A 12,867-nucleotide genomic window follows, 5' to 3' on the forward strand; every position below is an offset into this window, starting at 1 on the left:
TTTGAGTTGGGTTTTTTTTGCCGTATTGCTCTTGCAACTCTCCCAGTATTCCTGATTTATGCATCCTGGCTACAGTCTCTTCTATATTCCTAGGGTAAAATTGATAAGAAGCATTTTGTTCATTAAAATTGGGGATGAGACCAGCCTGTAAACAGACTGATTTGAAAACTATGTGTTTCCAATTTTTCTCATAAGCATTGGGATTAAACTGTCCTTGGCAAATAGTAACTTCAGTTGTCACACTTTTAGCTTTCACTTTTTGGTTATATGCCTGATTAAGATTAGGATGGTTTTCACTGGCTGTGGGGGAGAAAACCTGCAGTTCTTGGTAGCAAACAAGAAATCAGCTTTGATTAATGTTTCCCAACTCTGGTTGCAACAGTATTTAGGAACCAACAATTCTGTGTAATAACCAATACTATAATCTGATTTAGGTTTGCTAGCAGTGCATTTTATAGGTTTGCAGATTTAATTAGTCTTTGGTTAGTTCATAAAAGTAAATAGCACACAAACATTACAAATGCTATGTCAATAATCTGTTAAAATTATAACTGGTTTTAATACCAGAGGTTTTCAGCTGATGATCATGTGTGTCTGGTGTCATCTGGATGAGAAAAATTGATACCAGCATGACTAAGCTGATGTAGTTGCTTTAGTTCAGACCCTATGTATCTAGTGCATTGTTGTACAATAAGGCTTTCACTGATGAAACTGAGTCTTTGTGTTCACTGGCATTGATTTGAGCTCCGAGTTGAGATACAGCCTTTGCACACAAACCCTAAACTGAGCATGCTGAATTTTTAAGCTTGAGTTGCAAGCTGTGCCTTCTTCCCTCTAAGCAGACCAGCCTGCTCCAGTTAGATCATCTCGTCAGCTGCTAACAAGTGGTTCTGTAGAGCATGATTGCTGTTTTGTGATGTGACTTCTAGTGCTGCATGTTTTGTGATAAATCTGCTATGTTTTTTAACAAATTAAAGAACAGCTTACTAAATTACCCAGGATGCCCCCCCCCCAAATGTTAAATAACTCATGCTGGATCCCACTGTATAGGTATGTATGTTATTCCTGTGTGAGATTGGAGGGTGTTTTGAGTATTTTTGGACTTCATGCTCTCTGATTGGACTAGCAAGAAACAAACAAGGTAGTGACTGTTGAGGAAAGAACCAGCAGCCTGGTGAAGAGGTTTGATTGTTAGACTCTTAGCAGAGGTTACTCACTTAAAACCAAAAGGAAAACAGTGTTTTCACTGGTCTTTTATAACAAGGTAACTTGTCCTAGTTTAAAACTGCCTTGGAACTGAGACCTAATGTGTGTGCTGCAGGATCCGCTCTGCCAGGCCCTGCAAGAGCATCAGCACCCCACCCTGTGCCTTGCCAGGCCAGTGAGATCACTGAAAAAATAAATAGTTCTGTAAGCACTGGAACTAATGACTTCTTGTTTCATGTGGTTTAGTCTCTTGTGGTTGATTTGTCTTTGGCAAAATCAGAAGGGCGTGCTCTGCCTGAAGTTTTTTTCTGCAGTAGGGGTGTTTGCAGGAGTTCTCAAAGTAAAATTTTTCTGTTGTCCAAGAAGATATAAACTTGTGTTCTGCTTTCCCAGTTCAGCATTTACAAGATCCTTTTCTGTTATTTATCCACCTGTTTTCACAAGATCTGTAGGAAGAGATTAAGACTTCTTTGTTTTATTCGGCCAGTAGTGGTTAATTAAATCAGACTGTTAGAAGACACACAAACAGCACAATTTTCCAAGGCAAGGAAACTAAGCTAAAAGTATTGGTGATTCTGAGTGATTGTCATTATACCCAAATTCACTGTAGGGCTCTCCTTAGACTACAGGTGGTGCTCTGGTACCACCCAAGTCCTTCATCTACAATAGTTGGTGAACTTGTCTGCTGCCTTCTCAAAGCTGTAATGTGAGAAGAGTAATTTCACACACTAAATATTTCCATGGCTTTGCAGAAAACATAACTGTTCTGCATGTTAGGGTATTTATTTCTCTTTATAGCTAAAGGCAAAGAAAAAGTACAGTATCTGATTTTTTTTTCTTTTTTTTTTTTTTTGTTAGCCTTACTGCTATTCTACTGGCTGGCAATATTTGGGCTTATTTCTTCCTGCAGACACTCAGACTCATTCCACCAGAGCATGAGTGACGTTCATCGTCTGCCTCAAAAATAGTAGCAAGTAAAATGTTGTTTGTGATTTCAAGTGAAATTAAAATTGACGTTATTGTGTACTGATGCTGGTCTTGCACTGTCTGATTTAGGTCGAATGTTTCTTTGCCTCCATGTCTTTTACCAGAGTCAAGATGGTGTTATTTGCATGCCTGCTTCAGAAATAAAATATGTGAAGAGATGGAGGCAAAGTGCATTTTTTTTCCTCCTCCAAGCTAGAGTGGTGCATGTTCTTCTCCCAGATATATGTTAAAGCAAGAGAGTTGCATGTATGGCACAAGTGGGGAGTGGTGGGGATGAGAGGACTGTGCTGGGGTAATGGGTCCCATATTCTGAGAGATGGCAGAGGTCTTGGTGCCACTTTGAGCTTCAGCCTACCCATGGGATTCAGTCAGTTAGGGACTTGTTTTGGCCTTGGAGTCCTCTCCTCCTCCTTCCCTTTTTCTCCCTTCTCTGTATTTATCCTGGGTAGATAAGCATCAGTTTGGTATAAAGGGATAGTGAGAGAAACTAAAAACCATCCTGCTGCCATCTGCTTTCCCCTGAAGCCTGAATTGACCAGAGGATTTCATTATTTTGTGGGGCTTTTTTAACATTGTGAAGAATTCAAATGATATGTTATTGGTGGGGCAATGATACAGTTCACAGATTGTCTTAAAATACCTTGTTTCCATATATGAATTTAAAATTTCTTAATACATCAGTGAGCAGCATAAAATGTACTGAAGGTCAGTTGTTCACAGTCTGAGAGCAATTTCGTTGCTGTGTGTCACTTGATCGTGCAGAGGAGATCTAGCTATTAGTGGTATTGTGCCCAACTGCCACTCTACTGAACTAATCTTATTTGGTGGGACAGAGCAAGTGTCCAGGAGGAAGGAAAGGGTATCTGACATGATTACTCATTTATTGTATTTGTCATATTTTATTTTTAAAGCAAGTCCTAATATAAGAATGCATGCCCCACATCGTGGTGGTTTTACATCTGACCTCTTCTTATGAGAGGAAGCTGGCACTGGAAGTTGTCTTTGAGCTTGCCCATATTTTACATACGAAAACCGATGGCTTTTCCTTTTTTTGCCATGGGAATTTACAAATAGGTTAGCTCCTGGCTTTGGCTTAGTGGGCAATTGTGTGAGTGCCAGAATAGACTCAAAGGAGAGGCTACAGGAGTTTTTGGCTGGGGAGGAGACCGAAATCATAGCAGTCTGGACTTTGATTGTCTTGTTCTGCAATGGAATTGTGCCATTGCTAGGGTTAACTATGTGATACCATGCAGTTGTTGTTTTGTTGTTCTGATTTTTGTTTTTTTGTTTTGTTTTTTTTTTTAAAAGGCCTGTACCTCACTGAAGGAAAAAAGTTACTCTATAGTTTTATCTTTGAACAATTTAAATCAAAATAGTTTAGAGTTTTGGAAAATTACAAAGACAAGTCAGCATTTTTTAAATAATGAAATAAGTTACAGTTTTGTAATACTGTATGTAATGCTACTCTGCAGTGTTTGCCGATGCTGCTAGATGTAATCGCAATGAAAGGTCCTACCTAGGGTTGGAAAGCTATTGTGTTGGACTCTGTACTGACATAGGTACTAATACTGCAAAAATACATGCTTTCTGTTGAATTCAGTGATACTGCATCCAGTGGTTAAGCTGACCATCTGGATTTGGTGTTTGAAGAACATATATACATTATCTTAATTTTGTGTTTGCGTGAGGTCTGAGGTTTTTTATTTAAGTATTACTGGTATTTTTCCAAAGTGCCAAAGTAATCGAGGCTACAAAGTTACTATACAAACCCTGTTATTTTTTTTGCTACCAAAAAAAAAAAGGTTCTGAGGTTAAACCTACTTAATATTAAAATCAGTGAAAAGTACGTAACATACATTTAGGTCTCCTGTGCTAGATAGAAGTTTTGTGAAGGGTGAAGAGCCTTTTCAGTGAACTTAGAAGTTGCCTTCATGGTATGTACAAGTTAGGGGGTGGAAGATGGAAGGGAAGACCTCTGCTGTTGTCTCTGCTGCTGATTAGATTGACTGGCTTGCATTATGTTAGTATTTTTGAACCTTTGTTTGTTTCGTGTACCTCTTAGTTTAGGCTTGCCGCAAGTTTTCTCAGAAACAAATATGTTACATACACGTTGTGTTCTCCTAGTGGCACTCTGGCTATACATCCATTTTGTTGTATGTTGCTTATACTTTGCTTGATTGGAAAGTTGCCCTTATGGGTGTGAAAAAACTTTGGTAAATATACATGGCTGTGTCAGGAAAATATAGAAGGTTGACTGTGGTTGGGATTTATTGATGGATTAGCTTTCTAAACAGATATTGCAAGGAAAAATTCTTTAACATCGTGGTTTAACTTGTTCTCTACAGGAAAGAATGCAAATCAGAAGATGCTACTTGCAAGATCTCTGAATCTGACCCTGAGGAATTATCAGATGAAGCAAGTGCTGACGCCTTCTATGGAACTTCTCCTCCTAGTACACCCCGCCAGATGAAGCGTATGTCAACAAAGCACCAGAAGAATAACATTGGGAGACCTGCTAGCCGTTCCACTTTGAAAGGTAGGTGTGGTGTTTTGGTTTTTTTTTTTTTTTTGTTTCCTAAAATGACCATAAAGTCATAGTAGTAGCCCTTCATTACTTGACAGAGGAGATATGCAGAAGATGGAACGAGATACTGAGGTGCAGTGAAAGGACAGGAGGCAGCTGCCCTAAGTTGCAACAAGGGAAAACTCTGGGTATTAGAAGAAAAATTTTACCATGAGAATGGTCAAAGAGTGAACAGTTTGCCAGAGACGTGGTTGGGTTGTTGAATCTCCATCTTTGGAGATTTCCAACTGGATAAGATCATGAGCAAGCTAAACTAGTTTTGAAATAAATGCTGCTTTGAGCAGGAGGTTGGAAGAAATGACCTTCAGAGGTATTTTCCAATCAAATTTTTTACGCGATTCTGTGGTCACTAGTAATGGTGTAGTTGCCTCCCTGCCCCAATTTCATGTTCTGAAGCACTTCACAGTCTGTTTTACAGAAAAATAGAGTTTTCAGTGGTTATTCTTTACTCTTTAGTGTCACTGAAGCAATTAAATTGTAGTTACCACTGTTTACTTCTGTTGATGCTTTAGTCATAAAGTCATAACTGGGAAAAAACAAAAGATACTTGGTGTATGTTTTTTCCTAATGTTACTGAGTAACGACATCTAATACTAAATAAAACATTTTTAGGTTAAAGTATGAATTTTAAGCTTTTATTTCTTTAATTTTGAGCAGATATAGAATATGGTAATTGCTTGTTGAAAAGATAGTTTTAAAAAACATGCAGTAGCTACATCTTTTCAAGCTGCCCTTCCAAGAAAAAAAGAAAAAATTGTGCAATTTTAGTTGTTTTGCTCAGCTTGTGATGGGGGCAAAACCCCCAGTTTTTAAGATTCTATGTTTAATATTTTCATACAGAATTATACCTAGGTTTGGTTGGGGTTTTTTGGGGGGTGGGGGTGGGCGGGGTGTTGTTTGTTTTCAAGAAAAACCATGTTAGACAAGGTTATTTGCCAGAGTCGTTATGGCAGCTTGACTATTGCCAGTTAATATTTTGGAAGCAATTTTTTAAATTGCTTCAGAGGAAATGGGAAATGTTATCACAGAGTGCATTTACTTGCAAGGATTACATTTTCAAGGTAAAGTGTAGGGGAGAAGAAGGTAAATGGTTTAGTGTGAGTAAGGGAATACAGTCTATTCTTCAGTTTCACAGAGTTGTGGAGTGCAAGTTCCTAATAAAAGAAGGGCCCACACAAACATCTTCCAAAGCTTTTGGTTCCCTTCCATTTCATACAGCCTCTGAATAATGTCACTATGAAGAAAGCATTCACCAGAAGACCTCTTCCTTAAACTAAATTGAAGAGAGAATCTCATTATACTTGCCAGTTAGCTGTGTAGGCATTGGAATTATTAAGCTACTTTTATTGGCTTTTAGTTGTGCCTTTTGGCTAAGTTAAACTCTTTTAATGCAACGTTAACCTTATTTAGGTCTCTCTCTTACTACTTGCGAGGGGAATGGTTCTTGCTTCTGGAATAACAATATCCTGTTCTTGGTTGCTGTGAGTGTATCTTTAAAATGTGTTTGGGGTTTTTTTTGTTTTTGTTTTTTTATGAATTGGATGATGTTACATTGTGTAAAATATCTTTTCTGGAAAGTTCATAGTTCATTTTGTTTAACTTTTTCTGAGATTATACGTATAGGCAACTTATTCTGTAGCGGGGGGTGGTGCGGGGAAGAAACCCACCCCAAAAACAACAACTTCAAAGTGGACTAGTTGATTGACCTAGAATGGGTGTGCATATGCTATTATTGGAGATTGAATTGGTTTTACTTCAGTAAGAGAATTCATTCGGGGGTTAGTTTGATGTAATTAATCAGTTTAAAAAGTAAATTTGAAATAACTTTTCAGACATTTACATATAACAGATTTAATATATCTTTATTTAGACAACTGAAAGAATTTTGGGCACTAGGGCCTTGCTTACTTGCATCTCCAGTGTTTGTTTAGTTTCTGTCACACCAAGTTTCTTATAACTTGCATTTAGTATCAAAAAATAAACTGACGCAATAAGCTGTTTAAACTTGTTTCTGAATCATTTCTCCTGCAGCCCAAGACCCATGGGATTCACGTTTTCTAAGCTAACTGCATTTCAAAGTTGCTTCTAAGACACAAGTGTGTCTCCTACCTGTTTTTTCTGACTCTGATGGTATGGAATGTCAGTCCAGTGATGCTTGCTTACTTATTGAAGTGTTAGCTTCTTGGACTATGTAAAAAACAGTGCTCCTGTCTGCTTTTTAGTATGAAACTTCTGCAACTTCATACTTGAAGGGGAACCTCTGTCTGCCCTACTTTCTTACCCCCATCAAGTTCTTCAAGTTCATTTCATCATTTTTTTCTTTTTTTTTTTTTTTTTTTTTTAATGAGCTGGTTAAGATCTCAGACTCTACCATCTATTGGTTGCTCCCTCTCACCAACCAATTGTTGCTTAGTCATGAAACCTACCTGCCCCATGTAGCAGTAAAGGTAATTGTAACTCAAAATTTGTTAGTACAGCTGAACTTGTTTTACAAATTGATTTAAGCCTGTATTACAAAACTGCAATAAAATGAGTAGTAGGAACTCTTACAGTTATAACACTGATACTCATTTATTACAGAATTGTTGGGCATATTTGAATCATTTGCACCTGTTTATTTGATAAAATGAGAGGATTTTGAAACAATTTGTAGATTATTGCGCCTGGGCTTTGTTAAGAGTGATGAATATTTAAGTATTAGGACATTTTGGATGTCTAACAATGAATAATATTTTTAACTTACCTTTCTTTCAATGTGTTTTGGTGGGGTGGAGAATCTGAAGATCAATATTGAAGGAGAATAACATGTTAAAAATACAAACTGAAGGGGTTTATAGGACCTCCTAGTAGCTAGAGTGTAAGTTCAGAAAGTGATCTTTAAATGTGCCAAGGTTTTCATTTATTATTTTGCAAGGTCACCAAAATATTTAACGTCGAAGTGCTGTTAAAAGTTGATCCATTCCTAAACTACCTCACAGTCTGGGGGGCATATCTATGTGTGTGTGTTTCATCTCTGCCAACCTCCTTCATCTTCCTCCTTCTTTCCTGCCAATGCAGAACACGTCTTCCTGCTCCTTGCCTGTCCTGGCTTTTTGGGCTGTTGCTCCTCACGGCAGTGCCAACTGTGGTGTGGAATTCAAGCTGATGCGCTCAGCGGGACTTTTAGTCTTGTGTTCTGTGTGGTGCTGGTTAACCTCACAAGTTAGTAACCAGTGAGGGTGAGGTACTGCTGTCTGACAGTAGTGTTTGAGTAGATAAAGGTAAAATCAGTGATAGTGAATTCTATAGCAGGTTTCTTAGAAGCACTGGTAGGCTTCCATTTCCAGGAGGAAACTGTGTTTGAGTTAGGTTTTCATATCAGCTGCTGTTGTACTTGGTAGCTATTCAGAGAAAGATGTAAGAATACCTGAAATAACAGTAGTATAAGAGGCATTAATAAAGTCCATATTTGCAAGAAACAGTTTCTGTGATGATTTTGTGATTCTTTTTTTTCTTCCTCATATCCTTCAGAATATAATTTTTTTTTCCAGAGTTAAATGCCATTGTACACATTGTGACCTGCCCCGATCCTACACAACTATGACAAGGGTTAAATTATATTTTTTTAGATATGGGGATTGGAAGGAGGCAGTGTGGCAGGTCACACCCTTATTAACTTGGTTATTGCTCATTAACAGCTGAAAACAGGGTTTGTAATGGAAGCAAGCGAAGGAAGGTGCTCTGACCACATACCTCTCCACTTTTGTTTCAGATGTCTCTGCAACCTTAATACAATGCCTTTGTGTGCATACATTTGATAGTCTTTGAGCTATGTTACCACACCAGTTCTCTTCCAGAGCACTGCTGTCTTACATGAAAAGAGATTGTTTGGAATTTTGTGATGGAGGAAGCAGATTTCTTTATGACTGTACCTTCTTTTGTTGCAGATGCTGGAAGATATGTAGTGAATGGAACAAGAATGAAGGGCCATCTGATAATTAAGTCAGTGAAGTGCATCATAGATAACAGCATTCTGTCACGAAAATTTGTGTGATGCTAGGCAAATAGTGCGAATTAAAATCTTCTGTCTGTTTCTTGTTTTCCTAGAAGCAAACTAGAGATTTTGGGATGTGGTTTGCAAATTGGTCAGAAATCAAGGTGCAATTGAAGTCAGGGAGTATTGAACACGGAGTGCTCGGTGTTCTGAAATGTTGAGCAATAGCTTTTCCCATTTTTGGCACGCAAAAGTATGCTGGCTTGATGGATGTTTCTTTATCATGATTTTCCACATATAGAAAGGGAATAACATTATTCTTCCACTGAGCAGGCCTGTTTTGCAAATAAACTTATTAAGTATTTCTGGTATTAATGGATGTTATAGTGAGGAGCACAGTAGCAAAGACTCTAAGGAAATTACTACTTCTAGAGTGGGGAATGAGCTGTGTGCAGCAGATAATCCTTAGAGTCACAGTGAAGAGTGAAAAGAAGACAAAGTATTCAGCCATCATTCTGAAAGTCTTTTCTGTTCTTGAATAAGCAGGGGGCCCTGTGGCTGTGTAGCTTGTTGTGTTCTAACTGCTGATCTCTGGACTGCAGCTGTCTACATACAGGTGTTTCTCTCCAGCCTACCACTAATTCCTTAAGAGAGGGAGAGAACCACTGTTTTGATACCAAGTAGTTCCCCCTGTCCTGATCTGCAAAGCCTAGACTGAAGTGCTTTTGTTAGTGCTGCAGAAGGGTGATAATGTCTGCTGCTTCTGAGGAAAGAGCAGGAAGAGAAGAGGAGATTGCACAATTAGGCAGGAAAGGGCTGCTGTTGTGTGGTAAGGGAGAAGGCAAGTGTGTGTTTGTTGGGAGAGTGGGGAAGTATGCTCCTGGTGTTAAGGCAGTGTATGAAGACTACAGATGGGTTCCCAGAACTAAGATCAAGCCCTCCAAGAGCCAGGATTAGATCATTCAAGCTAAATTTCAGAATCTGTACATGCTCCAGTTTTTATGAAATTGCGTGTGCAATGGAGTCTCTTTAATTCTGTTTGACTTGGAAACCTTAATAATGCTCTGTTGCATTTTGAGTTTTTGTTTGGGAGTTTGTGTGACAAATGTTTGGAAAATGAATTTGAAAACCATTCTTTTCCTTTTGATCATACTCAATTCTCAGTAGATGGCATACTCAGAATAATGAGAATTCTCTGAGGTCCTTTCTACAAAAGAGAGAAAGCAAGAAGAGAAGAAAAATTTCCTTTCGGTGCTGCTATTGATTTAGTTGTACTAATGGTAATATCGAAGACTACGTTTTACTTCTACCCATGCCTGTTTTATTTCGTTGGTATTAAAAAATGTTTTATGCTGAACCTAAGAAATGTGATCGGGAGCTGGATTGAATGATGCTTTTTCTTGTTGCTGCAGTCACATTCTTTTTTTTCTTTTCTTACAGAAAAAATGAGTGTGCCAACTCAGTCAGTGCATAAAGACAATGGGAAAACCATTGAGAATGTGGAGGAGCACAGCTATAAGCAAGGAAAAAAGATCCGAGACACCCTAAGGACGACAGAACGAGATCACAAGAAAAATGTGCAGTGCTCATTTATGTTAGACTCAGTTGGTGGGTCTCTGCCAAAAAAACCAATTCCAGATGTTGATCTTAATAAGCCTTACCTCAGCCTTGGCTGTAGCAATGCTAAGCTTCCAGTCTCTGTGCCCATGCCAATACCCAGAACTGCACGCCAGACTTCTAGGACTGACTGCCCAGCAGACCGCTTAAAATTCTTTGAAACCCTGCGGCTTTTGTTAAAACTTACCTCAGTCTCAAAGAAAAAGGACAGGGAGCAGAGAGGACCGGAAAACACCTCTTCTGTCTGGCTGAACCGATCCAATGAACTGATCTGGCTGGAGCTGCAAGCTTGGCATGCTGGCCGGAGCATTAATGACCAAGACCTCTATCTATATGCAGCCCGTCAAGCTATCCCTGATATCATCAATGAAATCCTCACCTTCAAAGTGAACTATGGAAGCTTCTCCTGTGTAAAAAATGGAGCCAGTCTCAATGGTACTTCAGGAGAAGGAGTTTGCAAGGCAACACGTGGAACTAGTGCTTTGGGTTACTCAAGTTACCATGAACACCTCCATCGCCAGCGGGTCTCATTTGAGCAAGTAAAGCGGATAATGGAGCTGCTCGAGTATATAGAAGCACTTTATCCATCTCTGCAGGCTCTTCAAAAGGACTATGAAAAGTATGCTGCAAAGGACTTCCAAGACAGAGTGCAGGCACTCTGTCTATGGTTAAATATTACGAAAGACTTAAATCAAAAACTAAGGATTATGGGAACCGTATTGGGTATCAAAAATCTTTCTGACATTGGCTGGCCAGTGTTTGAAATTCCTTCTCCTCGACCATCTAAGGACAATGATCCAGAGGATGAAGAAGTTGATAGGGAAACAGAAGTAAAGGAATCCTCAGGAACATGCACAGAGGAGAGCGATGGTGAAGAACAAATATCTGAGGAGAATGTTGAGGAACTTAGACAAGCCATCAAGAACACTTTTACTAATAAGCCAAATCTTGACTTTCAGGACCATTTTTCAAGGAGGTTTGATAGGCTTGAATCTGAGGATGACTCCGCCTCTTGGGTTATTCCAGAATGCAATGCTGAGGCAAGCTGCAGCCAACACTGTTTGACCTCTATTTACAGGCCGTTTGTAGATAAAGCACTGAAGCAAATGGGGTTGAGGAAGCTAATTTTAAGACTGCACAAGCTAATGCATGGTTCATTGCAAAGGGCCCGTATGGCGTTGGTAAGGAGTGATCATCAGCTGGAGGTAGGTTGCTACTAGTGTAAATGGATAACAGGAGTACCTCCCCTGCTGTATTGTTTCTAACTGAAACTGGAGAAATTGGGATCTTAGGAAAGTTTTGGTTGCTGTGTTGGTTTTTGAAAGATAGTGTATGATATGATGAAGAGCCCAGTTCTGCTTCCGCTGAAATGAATCTGTCACTTGACCTGAATTAGAATTTGTGTGAAGTACAAGCTAGTTCTCTGTTCTTGTTTGTAACTGAAATGACATTTTTATGATAACATCTTTGCTCATTACATTTTCTAATGTCTAAAGCTACAAATCAGAAAAATTACAATGGAAAATTAGGTACAAAAGTTGAATCATGAGAAAAATTAGCAATGGGACTGGTCATTTTCCTTTTCTTGTCTTCAAGACTGGATATCTCTCTGCAAGACATCCTTTATGAAAACGTCACTATTGTTTTGGGTTTTTCCTCATCTAAGTAAATGAATTACTGTGGTGGTATGTTGTGCTTGAGGCCAGATTGGATAAATGAATGGGCTTTCTTAACCTTGAAATCTATGAAAGCAAGTCATGTTAGCATGTTGCATTTCTCAGCTGTCTCTTAGTTTCATTTTGGGGGGGGTTGGGGTCATTTTATATTCTTAATTAAGAATGATTGTGAGTTAATAAAAACAAAATTATGAAATAAGCAGTAAATGAAGGACAGTAGCTGAAGTTTCATATGGTAAGTTGTGATCACTAATTCTTTCAAGGCAGAATATTGTTGCTTAATACAAACTATTACCTAACTCTCAGGCATTTTTATATTAGGAAGAACTAGTAGTAAGGATTACGTGCCCTCCTCGATACGAGTGGCACTATGTGTGGGGCCTAACCATGGATTCTGGACGAAGGAATTTCTTAGCCATCATGCCCACTCTAATATGGATACCACATGTGGTCTTTGACACGATGCTCTTAGTGTTGACTCACATTTGCAAAAGGAACAAGAATTGTTTATCTCTCTCAGAGGTTATTTTTTTAGGTTGAATAGATTTATATTTATAAAGTTACTTGATTCTGAAAGTTTTTATTTGTTCTGTTGCTAATGTAGATATTACTGTAAAGAATGAAGTTAGTTGAATTTTTATTTATTCTCTACTTGGTTTCGACTTGTGTTCTAGGAAGTTTTGCATTAAGAAAATCTGTGTATTTCTAAAGAGTCATGTGCCTAAGCAAAACTTGGAGGTATCTGTTACAGTAACCAAAAGTACCCCCAAGCCATATATACTTAGATAGAAAGTTCAGCTTAATATACCGGTAGAAATACCTTT

The 12,867-nt window shown here is 38.6% G+C and overlaps 1 protein-coding gene across 11 annotated transcripts in view; it reads left to right on the forward strand.

Moving 5' to 3' along the window:
* The window catches only part of MAP3K4 (mitogen-activated protein kinase kinase kinase 4), a 78,377-nt gene that overhangs the window by 15,762 nt on the left and 49,748 nt on the right, over positions 1–12,867 (forward strand). For 10 of the 11 annotated variants that reach the window (XR_008234800.1, XM_052784846.1, XM_052784840.1 and 7 more), the window contains exons 2-3: positions 4,539–4,729; positions 10,191–11,572. Coding sequence is in view for 10 of the 11 variants with exons in the window: in XM_052784840.1 (XP_052640800.1) it covers positions 4,539–4,729; positions 10,191–11,572 (1,573 nt within the window). In the remaining variant the exon portion in view is untranslated. Of the gene's footprint in view, positions 1–4,538; positions 4,741–10,190; positions 11,573–12,867 lie in introns of those variants that run through there. The other variant, XM_052784849.1, reaches the window with a different exon arrangement.

The sequence above is a fragment of the Harpia harpyja genome, chromosome 4 (genome assembly GCF_026419915.1).
Source record: "Harpia harpyja isolate bHarHar1 chromosome 4, bHarHar1 primary haplotype, whole genome shotgun sequence".
Classification (NCBI taxonomy): Eukaryota; Metazoa; Chordata; class Aves; order Accipitriformes; family Accipitridae; genus Harpia; species Harpia harpyja.